At 44.5% G+C, this 13,219-nt stretch overlaps 1 protein-coding gene across 3 annotated transcripts in view; it reads right to left on the bottom strand.

Moving 5' to 3' along the window:
• Positions 1-13,219, bottom strand: part of RELCH (RAB11 binding and LisH domain, coiled-coil and HEAT repeat containing) — an 82,388-nt gene that overhangs the window by 48,658 nt on the left and 20,511 nt on the right. For 2 of the 3 annotated variants that reach the window (XM_038770534.1, XM_038770536.1), the window contains exons 3-8: positions 9,764-9,835; positions 9,590-9,645; positions 9,369-9,482; positions 4,828-5,034; positions 4,637-4,728; positions 1,554-1,859 (exon numbers count right to left, since the gene is read on the bottom strand). In XM_038770534.1, coding sequence (XP_038626462.1) covers positions 1,554-1,859; positions 4,637-4,728; positions 4,828-5,034; positions 9,369-9,482; positions 9,590-9,645; positions 9,764-9,835 — 847 coding nt within the window. The remainder of the gene's footprint in view (positions 1-1,553; positions 1,860-4,636; positions 4,729-4,827; positions 5,035-9,368; positions 9,483-9,589; positions 9,646-9,763; positions 9,836-13,219) is intronic. The other variant, XM_038770537.1, reaches the window with a different exon arrangement.

The following is a 13,219-nucleotide window of genomic DNA, read 5'->3' as shown; positions in this document are numbered from 1 at the left end:
TTTCAATAAGAAATAAAGAGAAACACTAGAAACGAGACCAAACCCCCTCACGACATTTTCCTTACAAGGTGATAAAAGCCCAAAAAATCAAATCCCACATGAAGACTGTCTCGATTTTGAGCTGCTAAAGTAGAAAATAGAAACAGGAGCAAGGTGGAAGCTGTTAGAAAGCTGGTTATCCCAGAAATGAAGTCACGAAGCCCTTTCCCAAGAACTCCCTTTGGATCTAAAAATTGCCCTCCTTGTTGATCTTCTCCACATATTCAATCCTGAGCTCCCACTGCCCAGAGCCACTTTGGAAGGCTCTCTCCTCTCCTTCCTCGGGCAGACTTTCTGGACTCCCTGTCCACATGCCTACTGGTCTGAAGAGATAAGGAGCAGCCCCTAGTCTCCACTGATACGGTGACCAATGTCAGGTAAAAGGCCAGGACAGGATGGTTGAAATTAAACATCTAAAAGTTCATCACGGATGTTTCCATAAACCAAAACAGATCCCTCTTTGCGGATGAAATAGCTGAAATCACTAGGTGGCTGTAATCGCCATAGCTGGCTTCTTTGTCTCCAGTGGAGAGGGCTAAACTGATCTGACCTTTCTCTTGACGACAGTGGGTTTTGAGGGCAACTGGCATTTAACAAATGGACATTAGATGGCTAACTTGTCCACAGAAGAACATGAGGAACATGGCTTTTAATTATTTGTTAATGTGCTCTGGGCCAAATGGCTGAAGGGGTAAAATATGGAGCTTCTTATACAGTGAATCACCCTGGAAACCTCTCACCCAACAGACTTTCCCATCAATAAGTTCTGTTTCGTTGTCTGTCTCTCCCTCCTAGACTGTGAGCCCGTTGTTGGGTAAGGACCGTCTCTACATGTTGCCGACTTGTACTTCCCAAGGGCTTAGTACAGTGCTCTGCACACAGTAAGCGCTCAGTAAATATGACTGACTGACTGAATAAGCAGAGAGGGTGTAGAATTTCCACCCTCGGCACATATGTCCACATACACTCTCCCATTTTCCCTATCTGTAATTTGTCTTAACGTCTTTCTCCAATCAATCAGTCATTGTGGGCAGGGATTGTGCCTACCAATTACATTATACTGTACTATCCCAGGGGCTTAGTACAGTGCTCTGCCCACAGTAAGGGCTCAATAAATACTATGAGTTGATTGATTGATTGAAGAACAGTGAAATAGATAGCGAATTGTTTTCACCCTAATGGTTAGGCTGAAAACTCGCCTGACTTGGGAGATTGGGCTCATGAAAATCATGCCTGAATGGGCTTGACACTGGACTTGATTTTAACAATGGCTAAGTTACTAGTCCCTGCAGCGGAATTAAGAATAGGGAAAGAAGGCTAGAGAGCGAGTGGCCAAGCTGGCCCACCCTTAGAAATCTGGGCCTGCAAGCCCCTGGAACTCTGTCCAAGTGAAAATCTGCAACTATGGACAAAACCGATTATTAAAAGTGACGTGGAAGTTTTCTATGGAAACACACTCCCAGTCTGTGTTGCAGTTCTGAAAGCAGCATTTCAATAACAGTTTTTATACTGACCTATTGGGTTTATTAAAGTGAACTGGTTCCTTGTGCGACGGAGAACAAGATGGCATTTTTTCCCTTTCTTTCTGGGGAAGAGAATTTCGAGCTTCCTCTTTAGGTGAACCAGAATTAGCTTCTTCAGGTACAGAAAGATGAATATCCTCAGTTTTCCCAGTTTTACTTCTACTCCCTGAATTCTTCACATCTAGGTTCTGTCCATTTTCTTCGGAGACTTTGAGATGCACTTGGTCCACTGAGTGTGGAACTGAGTCATAAGCCATTGGAAGAGGAACACTTTCACTTTTGAGGAAATCCATTTCACTAAAAGAAAAAGACAGACATTTTCAGAGGCATCACACACCACTCCAAACAGTGGGCAACCTAACTTACAAAGGCACAGTTGTGACAAATCTTGTGGCTGGCTACAAATTCAACCTCAAAAGCCCAATGTATAATGTACGGTTTTACCAGTCTTAAGAGTGGAATGATCAGCACTGAGACATGGAGGAAAAGGATTTATGATTATTTGGGCGCACTCTTCCATACCTATCATTTCAACTCAAATTCTATGCCTTCTTAGAGCAATTTTTAATTATGTCCTGTATCGATGGAGTAGAGTTACCTTCTTTCATTCATTCATTCAATCGTCTTTATTGAGCGCTTACTGTGTGCAGAGCACTGTACTAAGTGCTTGGAAAGTACAATTCAGCAATAAAGAGAGAAATCCCTGCCCACACAGGGCTTACAGTCTAGAAGTACGGAGACAGACCTCCAAACAAGTAAACAGGCATCAATATAAATAAAAAGAATTACAGATATGTACATATATACACAAATGCTGTGGGGCGGGGAGAGGAGGGGTAGAGCAAAGGGAGTGAGTTAGGGTGACGTGGAGGGGAGGGAGAGCTGAGGAAAGGAGGTGCTTAGTCTGGGAAGGCTTCCTGGAATTACTATTACTAAAATATTCTTCTATTTCTATACTTCTATCAAAATATAATTACAGGGTGCTAATCCACCAAGAGGCATCATGTTAGTACAGTGCTCTGCACACAGTAGGCGCTCAATAAATACGATTGAATGAATGAATGTAAAATGATTTACTAAGTACCTATCCTGGTCACAATGTGGTATTAGGTGCTTGGGGGATATAATAATTGTGGTATTTGTTAAGCGCTTACTGTGTGCCAGGTACTGTTCTAAGCACTGGGGTGGATACGGGCAAATTGGTTTGAACACAGTCCCTCTCGCACATCAGCCTCACAGTCTCAATCCCCATTTTACAAATGAGGCAACTGAGGCCCAGAGAAGCAAAGTGACTTGCCCAAGGCCACAAAGCAGTCAAGTGGCAGAGCCGGGATTAGAACCCATGACCTTCTGACTCCCAGGGCCCGGCTCTATCCACTGAGCCATGATGCGCAAAGAAAAACTTAAAGTCCTTAACTGTAACCGCTCAATAAATGCCACTGACTGATCGATTTAAACTGACAATAAATCAGTAGAGATTACAACTAATTTAATTACAAATTAAAGATGACAAAACTCAGTGCTCCTCTAACACAGGGGCTAAGTTTTTGACAATCTCCACGTTCAGAAAAACTTGCAATCTTGACTTCGTGCCCTCCGACAATGCGCCGGGGTCTAGACGATTAAGCGTGCGTTGTTGGAAGAGCATTCTAGGCAAAGGGTGCAGTGATACTACGGGCTACGGCAGAGCTGAATATATCCAAATCTGAACAAGTTCCGTGAGGCCCGTTTGCTGTGAGTGCTATGGTGATTCCAACCCCATCCTCGCCTCAAGCCGTCAGACAAAGAGAGTTGGCAGGCTCCTGCCAGCCAGGGTTCTCTGTTTTCTTGAGGTTCTCCCCCGTCACCCACTTTCTGCTGCTCTGGGGGCTGAGAATCTGGGGTGACAGTGGTGGCGGTCATCCCGAGAGGTGGGCCCCTACCTCTAGGCCCCCTCCACGGTGACGCTGGACATCGAGCCCTTGGTAATCCATCTTCCAACAGACTGCAGATATATGTATATATGTTTGTACATATTTATTACTCTATTTATTTATTTATTTTACTTGTACATATCTATTCTATTTATTTTATTTTGTTAGTATGCTTGGTTTTGTTCTCTGTCTCCCCCTTTTAGACTGTGAGCCCACTGTTGGGTAGGGACTGTCTCTACATGTTGCCAATTTGTACTTCCCAAGCGCTTAGTACAGTGCTCTACACATAGTAAGTGCTCAATAAATACGATTGATGATGATGATGATGCAGACAGGCCTCCTAGCAGCAGGGGTGCAGACCAGCACTGAATGTTTGGGTCTGGGTTTGCAGGCCCAGCAAGAGGAGGTCCAGGAAAACCTGGGCTGTAACTAACAGCCCATGTGGCCACCAGGGATGGAATGTGAAGTAGGATAGGAGGATGAAGGGTGTAGGAGGCGGCGGTGGCACAGAGGCACCGCTCCATACCACTGACACTACTACATTCCGGCACCCACTGGCAGAAATCAATGGCAGCTCTTAAAAAAGTGGTTTCCAAAGCCTCTTTCAGAGAAAACACCATTTCTGGTTGGTTATTCCACTGAAGTCAATTCTTGAAATTTTTAGGGAACAGGCAAAAGTAAATTAATGCCTAGGAAAACTCCTACTATTACTTACAGTACTGGAAAGAAATATGGAACAAAAATAGAGATGTTTCCTTTTGAAGAAAAAAGGAACCCAAAGATTAACCTTTTGGTTAAGCAGAAACCTAAACGTACTACATCTGCTAATCTGTGGTCGAAAGGTGATTGTTATGGTAATGGTACAGATTTAATGTCAATTTATTTCAATTTGTTCTCAATGGAACCACCTACATATACTACCAGCTATTTCCTCATTTGCTCCTCTTACCTGCAGTCTACATAATCTGTGTCTGCCTGTCTGGTTCCAGTTTAATTGTAAGCTCCTTGAGGGCAAGAACTATACATGTGGGTTTGTACATGTTTAGGACAGTGCTCTGCCCTCAAAAAGAACTCAATAAGCTCTTGATGATGACACTTTTACTAGGAAGGCTCCTGAAAACCCCACGAAAAGTTCCCTGAAATAACTGAGATAATACATACCTCTCAAGTCTTCTGATTTGTTCCATCAAAGACCATTTCTCATTGTTTAGTAAGCTAATTTTATCTTCTAATTTCTGCACTAGCAAACAATTCTAAAACATAAAAAAATGAGGGAAGAGTCAGCATGTGCTCATAAATTACAGGTGGGAAGCACTCTGTGCAGGCCCGGGAGTTTGGCAGTCACTTCTTACCTCTACAGACTGAGGGGATTCCAACACAGGGATGCCGCCGCTGCCCAGACCTGGAGTAACGGCCTCCAATTCGTCTTCTTCCACCCCACTTGCCACATCTACGAGATCTTTCACAGATACTTGATGATTTCCAAAGTCACGGTAGAGTTGGAGCAAGTCTGGAGGCTTAGGAATGTTCAATCCTACATCATCCCACAATTCAAAATCCTTGAAAATATCCAAAACAGCAAATAGCAATTATAAGTCTCCGGCATCTTTGAGATTTATGTCAGCCCTAGGGCATCTCAATTTCCTTTTAGTCCCAAAAGTATAATTCTCCCTTTCCCCACACCAATTTTCCCTCAAATTTCATTATCGGTCAAATACGAGGCAAATGAGGACTGTGTTGGGTAAAGCCCGGTGACAATCCTCCAGTCACGCACCCAACATAAAGCCACATGGACAGGGGAAGTGGGCACAAGTCTAGAGCAGGCCTGGACGGACCTCTGTTGGCATCCTCTTTAGTCTGTAAGCTTGTTGTGGGCAGGGAATGTGTCCGTTTATTTTTATACTGTACTCTCTCCAGAGCTTTATACAGTGCTCTGCACACAGTCAGCACTCAATAAATACAACCGACTGACTGATTTGGAAACCTCTTGAGGTTTCCCAAGTGTTACAGTTCAGAGAGGGCAGTTCAAGAGGTGGACACATGTCATTGGCCCCAAGCCATCAGAGAAGCAGCCCATGGTCCCCACATGCCACAGCACCCATCGGGCCACATTTGGTCTACTCTAATCCAGCGGCATCAGTCCAAACTCCAGAGAAGGGTTTTTTAAAGACCTCAGTTCCTACAACAGTTATTTCCTTAAAATATGGATGGCAGAAATGAGAAAAAGAAATTATGCCTCACAATGTTTCAGAAAATAATTCGTATTTGAGTTTGGAAGAAAATGAATGAAAGAGGGAACCAATGAGCAGAAAAGCAAAGAACCTTTCGATTTTGGGTTTTCATTTTAGCAATCAACTGTACTTATTGAGAGTTTAAAGGGTACAGAGCACTTTACGAAGAGCTTGGGAGAGTACAATATTTAACAGACACATTCCTGCCCACAACAAATTTTTAGTCTAGTTATCAAATGTATCATATTTCTAAGTATCAAGCTAATTTTAAAGTCAAACTGTGGAAAGGTTTTAAGTGCCAATTTTCATTCTATATATTTTAAGTATCTGGTTCACTGCGGCACAGTTCTTTGCTTCAAAAAGGTCTCGTAGAAATACTCAATCTTTTCAGGGCACAGGAATGAGCATTAGGAAACCAGGATTCTAGCTCTGACACTGATCTGCTATGTGACCTCTGCCAAGTTACTTACCTGCTCTGTGCTTCAGTGTTCCCACCTGTAAAATGGGGATAAGATTACTACCCGCCTAGTCTCTTATGATCGTGAACCCCAGGTGGGACTGGGATTGTGTCCAATATGACTATCTCATATCTACTAAGCCTCCTGTGGGTAGGTACGTCTACCAACTCTGCTGCACATTCCCACGTGCTTAATATAGTGCTCTAAACACAGTAAGCGCTCAATACCAGTGGTTAATTAATTCTCAATACCATCCTTTTTTTCCCAGTTTCTCATTATTGACATTCTTCCCATGTTCTCACTACTGTTCTCTCACCGGCCCCTCCTCCGGCTCTCTCGGCTGCCCTGGCAGAGACAGATGTGTGTGCATGGGACGTTTGCAGGTATTCTGGTGTGTCTGGATTCCTGGGTGTGTTTCTTTGTTCTTCGGGACATATCAGTAGGTGTGTGTTTCCCACCTTGGGCAAGTGACAACTCTCTGTGCCTCAGTTTCTTCATCTGTAACATGAGGATTAAATACCTGTTCTCACTCCTCCTCCCATGCGAGACAGGGACTGTGCCAGGCCTGATGATCTTGTATCTACCCTAGCACTTAGCACAACGGTCAGCACAGAGAAAATGCGTAACGAATACCACAATTATTACTGGCATATTTCACCCTCACTGCTTGTGTGTATGTATGCAAGGGTGTGGGTGAATGTGCATTTGCGCACATTTGGGGAGGGGGGAGGGTTTGCTAGGAAGCAACCTAAGCATATACAGTGCAGCGTGGCTCAGTGGAAAAAGCCCGGGCTTAGGAGTCAGAGGTCATGGGTTCAAATCCCGGCTCCACCACTTATCAGCTGTGTGACTTTGGGCAAGTCACTTAACTTCTCTGGGCCTCGGTTACCTCATCTGTAAAATGGGGATGAAGACTGTGAGCCCCCCGTGGGACAACCTGATCACCTTGTTAACCTCCCCAGCGCTTAGAACAGTGCTTTGCACATAGTAAGCGCTTAATAAATGCTACCATTATTATATACAGGGGAAGGCATGTGACATGAGTATTTGGTCTATTGCTCTTCAAATGCCAAGCCGCAGAGGTGGGTGGAATGCAGCGTTTCTTGGTCAGTCGTCGGGGTAGACACACAAGGTGAAGGAAGAGAACTAGTAAGTATTGGTGACGGTTGCTTTGGCTGCTGCCCCAGTGCTTGTCGGAGTGGAAGCACGGGGCTGTTTGAGAAGGCTGCTCGCAGCGGGGCCTCCCCTCTCCCAGCCCCAATCTGACTGAGAACTCCAGCTTCTTCCCTGCCAGCTCAGGGCTACGTGGGCCGGGCCACCTCTCCGGCTCTGGAACGCTGCCTGTCTCGGCCCACTGCCTCTGAGGCCTGGGTATCAGGATACCTAGCTGAGATAACAGAGAAATGGATGCTATCCAATTCTAAAAGTGCAGTTCAGACACGATTAACACACAGCCGCTTGGCTTTACCAGAATCTTAGCAATCAGGGCTGCCTCCATGGAGTTTAGTAATTCCAGAGTAAACTAGGAGGATATCCACTCTTATATGATTAAGATGAAATGATTTCCCAACAGCCATATTAGAATGAGTTAGCAAAGTAACCAATGATCATTTTCTTGTCCCCACTGCTACCCACTTCCCCAGAGAGTTTTCTGAACAGTACTCAATGTTTCCCCAGTCAGCATTTTTTTTCCCATTTCTTGTGTCAGCTGCTTAAAACTTGTTTGAAGGGGGATTCGGTGACAGTTTCCCATGCCACTAATTGCATGGTATTACTGGCAAGACTCTCCTGCTTAATAAAACATGGCTGTAAATATTTAAAGAGTCCATCTTCACATACTGGAGACTGAACAGGCCTGAGTTTCCAGGCAGACCCTGAACACCGAGGTAAAAGATCTTATTGGAAAACCTTGTTCTCTCTCACTCTGGAGCCTTCAGATGGTGGTTCTTCCCAAGGCAGGTGGCCTCGATTGGAGGCAGTGACCAAGACAGTCCTTTGGACCAAACAACTGCTGCAAACCCCACGCTCACCTTCTAGCCCAGAGCCTGAAAGGGCTGAGGTATTTCAGCTTGGAGAAGACACACCTTATTCCTCTAATCCTGCCTTCTGGAGCTGATTTTCTAAACCATTTATCACCTATGGGGCATGCCATTAAGTGTGGAGGCGGGAACTATGCCCAGCAATCCAGCCAGGACCAGGCCAGTGCAGATCAGAGAGGGATTCCTGCACGCAGTATTTTGGATGCAGGCAGCCACTTGGTACTTGGGAGAGGTTATCTCAGAGGCAGCGCGTTTCCTGACATTGGCTGCCACTTCCCTGTCCTCCCAGTGACCTGGTCCAGGAAAGGGTTTTCCAGTGTATCCCCGGAGTGTATCCTTAATCCCGGGAAGGTTCTGGTTTGATCTAGCCCAGGTCCAAAGGGGCCCTGGTAGGTCTCACCATTTCCAGAACAGGCCAAAGGGTCCAATTTCTGCTGAGGAGGAAGAAAATGGAAGGATCTGCAGAACAAATGATTCATCAGTCCATCAAATAAGCCCCCCTTACAGTCTTGGTACCTTAGAGGGCAGGCTGTAGGCTGCATGACCACCCCACAGTCTGAGGATACCCACTGTGAATTATTATTATTATGGCATTTGTTAAGTGCTTTCTACATGCCAGGCACTGTACTAAGCACTAGGGTGGATATGAACAAATCGGGTTGGACACAATCCCTGCCCCACATTCTGCTTCGGTCAGGCCTTGCCCACAGGGCCAGTCATCTCCAGTCTGAAGATGTGTTGGTTGCTTCATTCAGCCATCGATTATCCTACTGGGCTACAAGGAGGACCTTCCCAGGATATGCCTAGCCCAGAAGTCAAACCTGGCCAGCTCAAATGCCCCTCCAGCATCCAAATCAAGCCAGGTGTGCCTGCGAACGCACACGGCTCCAGAGTAGGTTGGGGGACGGCAAGCCGTGAGCCATTAAGGCTAGGTTCTGTATAATTCTACTTGGTGGGGCCTGAGATCTGGAAGGGCTCCCAAACTCTCCTCTCACCCCAAGAAAAACGTTGGGGATGCCACACCTCCCAGGGGAACGGGAGGAACAAAAAGCCTTCAAATCCTGCTCTCGGGAACAATCCTTTCATCTCCTCAGGGAATAAACTGAAGAACCAGTAACGAGATAGATAGGTCAATAAATTCAGAGATATGGGATTCCAACTTTACCTGGTCATCGTTTTCGTCTGAAAAAGTTATTGATGTGAGCTTGTAATTATTCTTCAATAAAAACTCATTCACTAGGAAGTTTAGAGCTCTTTTTTCAAGAGGTTTGATTAGCTCCTGGAGAGGAAAACAAAAGAAAGGCTGTAAGTTTCCCCCTTGCTGAACCTGTCTGCTCCTGGCCTAGGTGGAGACACACCTGGCCACCTCTCTGTTCACTCACCTACCTGAATTTCAGGACTCGATTTGTAATTTTTTCGTTCCTGTAAAGGAACTTCATTTTCTGGGGGGGAAAGAAGAAAGGAACAAATAAGACTTAGACTGTCTCTTCTACAAAGAGCTCTCAGCTACATCTACATTGTCAAAGAAGAAAGTCTCAAGAAAAGGTTTATGTACACCACCTGCAGCCTGTGTCAGATTGGCTCGGAGGGCCTGAATGGTCTCCTTGGCTTTCCGTAGTTCAAACTCCAGGACTGGACAGGGATTTGGATTAAACACACACAGGCATCCAACCAAGAAAAGGGAAACAAAAGTAAAAAATAAAAAGCAAGGATGGGTATGAAAAAAAAATATACAGTTTGTATCGAAAACAGAAAGCATGCAATTTTTATGGAATTTATGAACGCATGCAGCAGAGTTGGTTTGAAAGCAAACTGGTGAACATTTTCCATTGTTTTTACTACACCTTGTGATGAAATCAATTAAAAAATTCAAGCTGTCTGACAAGGAAACGTGGTTTTTAAGGCAATTCTAAGACACTGAATCTTTTCCTCATAAACTAAAGTATAATTCACCCAGAGCTTCTCCCTGACATCACCCCCACTTTGTCATTTCAGAGAGTCAGATTTGAACAATAAGTAAAACTCCAACAAGCTAACACATTATATCAGAAAAAAATGAGCCCAACTAGTTATTTTTCCAATGCAAGTATTTCCGGAGATAATGCTTGGAATGTACTTAAGGAAAGCTTCTCCTGAGATAATCTGCTTATTAATGAAATAAAAGGACATGTCAAAAAATCCCAAAAAAGCTTTACTTAGGAAATTCCATGACTTCCCTATGTTTCAGTACCAGACTATTTGTAAGAATTTTGCCCTTTTTCAAACCAAACAACTTTATTCATTCGAGGCATGAAATCCAAGCCAAATTGATTGCAAACAAAAGTGGCTGGGGAAGGAAAAAACCAACCAAACAAAAAAAAACCTAAGAGAATTCAGGTACAACTCAAAGCTTTTTCCTTTCACTGACCGTGCACTCTACTGGGATTTCACTGTGAATGCCCGCTCGGCGAACGCAGCAAGGTCAGCGGAGTTTTGGGAAGAAGCCCCCTAGCCCGCTGCATCCCAAGAGGAGCTACTGGAGGGTTGGGGCTACAACTGGCCCGGGGCAACCCTGGGCAGGGGGACTGGAAAGGGAGAGGAGAGTTGGGGTGGAGAAGATGCTGAGGACGGTCTCAGTCCCGGGCATCAGAGCCAAAGGTGACAGCCGCCCGGCTTCTCCTCTCCCAAGCTTGGCTGGGCCAGCTCTCTCCACCTGTCGTCCCCACCCTCCTCCTCAGCCTTATGAGTCAGCCCTCTTCCAGGTTTTTCAAGTTACCTCCCTAGGAGGAAACTGGCTCAGCTGTTATGCTATTATTCATCATTACTGCCACTATTATTCAGTAGATGGCATCTGCAAGAATAGTAATTCTGTGACTTGGGGTCTGGAAACTCTTTGAAAGTTAGACCCAGACATCACGCCTTGCTCTTCCTTTATAATCCTGAACACCCAGTGGGTAACTCCATAAACACTGCTGGCTGACGGCAGCTCCCGGAAAGAAATGCAATGTTGAACTGCCAATTCGGCACATTATCTTTGGAGTCGAGTTTGAACGATTAGCCCCAACCTGATTTCCATGACCGATTCGTTTAGAGAAAGAGAAAATGTGTGACTTAGCTACTTTTGTTCCTGAAAATAGATATGAAAAAAAAAGGATTCACTCAGTTTGCCTTTATCCATCAAAAACCAAAAATGTAAACGGCATCACATCTACTACATGAGAAACTTGTTTGATGCACAGAATTTAACTGCAGTCATACAAAAGCACAGCAAAAGGTTTGATGAGATAGAATGCTCTTTTTGTTCTTTGGTAGTCAGCAATGCTGATCTGCAAATTTTTCTGTGCAACAAAGTTAAAAAAAATAGATTCCTAGAACCTTGGGATCTTAGAATCGTAAGCCGAGAAGCTCTATTTTGCTCGGTCAACAGACACTACAGATTTATACACTAATTTTTCGGATCTAGAAACTACAAGTCATTTGCTGGTCTGGGTTCAAACTGTATCTACTACTGTTTTGACTAAAAGATGGTACCATTTCCCCCTTTTCAGATTTCTTGGACATTCAAAACGACCCATTACAGAAGTTGCAGATCAGGAGTGCCCTACCCTGGAGTGAGAGAAATGTAGGAAAAAAAGACTGGGAGAAACAAACTGGCGAAAACTTGGAAATCCAGTTGGAGTATGTTGAAATGAAATAAGGGTGAAACACTGTACATCAAGGCACAGAAAGCCAGGCAACCCATGTCAGACTGCAAGAAGTAATGTTTTTCCCAAAGGCAGGGATGTGGCTAAAACTCTGCTTTGATCAGATAGGCCCCATCAAAACTGGTTTACTCTGCTGCATGTTTCTCTAAAGGTGGTATACATTTCCAAGGAGAAAGGCCCATTGGGGCAGTCAGGCAGGTACGTGTGAGTAGCTACTCAGCATCTCAGGGTTAATGAGGGACGGTTGTCTTTGCTTCAGATGAAAGGAATCCCATCAGGCACGTTCTCGACAGCACCCATGTAACTGATGGAATTAAGGAGCTGGCCTCTATTACACTTAAAGGAAATGCCTACCCTATGATGAAATGCTTAAAGAGGAGATTTGTAACCCTAAAAGTGGTTTTCATAATACTTCTTTCTAATCCCCTCCTCTGCCAAAACTCTCTTTTTACAGTATTTTTCTAACAGTAAAAAAAAAAATGCTATAGAAAAGGAAAATTGGGGTAATGAAGAATGGCCCAGACCATTTTTACAGCAGTACTTATGCTGGTAAAAATATATAAGGTTTACACTGAAAACCTACACATACATTACCCCCTCCAGCCAGAACCAGGTCAAGTCCAGGACTCGACAAATGCTGGCTTAGCTCATCAAACACAAATTCCAATTGTCAGATGCCTTGGACTTTGTATTGGGCTCAATTCTGTCCGTCTCTCTCTGCCTTCGTTCTCATCTCAATACCTCTCAGCCTCCAGCTGCCGTGTTTGCTAATTATAAATTGGATTTCCTTTCTCTTTTTCACTGGGGATGAGTGTATTCACTGAGCCATGGAAATGATTGTAATTATAACTGTAATTCAGCCAACTCTCACATATTTATTTTTTTCCCTAATAATTCCCCTCCAGGGGACTGGGAACCCTGTTACCTGCGAGTAGTTAGGTCACTCCTCTGCTCATTGGGCTAATGGGGCAAAATCCGCTCGACCTGCAAAAGTGGCAGTATATATTTGAATTCAAACCAGGATCAAGTACAGTACCAATTCTTGGGATCCTTGACACTTTTCATAGAGCAGAGGTATGTAATAGGTAATTAATGGGGAAAAAGGAGAGTTCTAGAGGGGCACTGTTTAGGTTAGCAGTTCCATGTCAAGCAGGGCAGCCAACATGCTGTCCCATTGACACCAGCTTCTCCGACAGCATCTCTTGAATGCCTACTGACAGCAGATCACCTTACCCGAGACTTGGGAGCACACTAGAGAAATCAAATACTTGGCCCTTGCCCTGTAGGAGCTTACAAAGAAAACGGGGGAGACAAGAGGACCTAGAATGCCCAA

The sequence above is a fragment of the Tachyglossus aculeatus genome, chromosome X3 (assembly GCF_015852505.1).
Source record: "Tachyglossus aculeatus isolate mTacAcu1 chromosome X3, mTacAcu1.pri, whole genome shotgun sequence".
Taxonomy (NCBI): Eukaryota; Metazoa; Chordata; class Mammalia; order Monotremata; family Tachyglossidae; genus Tachyglossus; species Tachyglossus aculeatus.
Note: the sequence above shows the minus strand (reverse complement) of the source record. Positions and strands in the feature narration are given on the sequence as shown.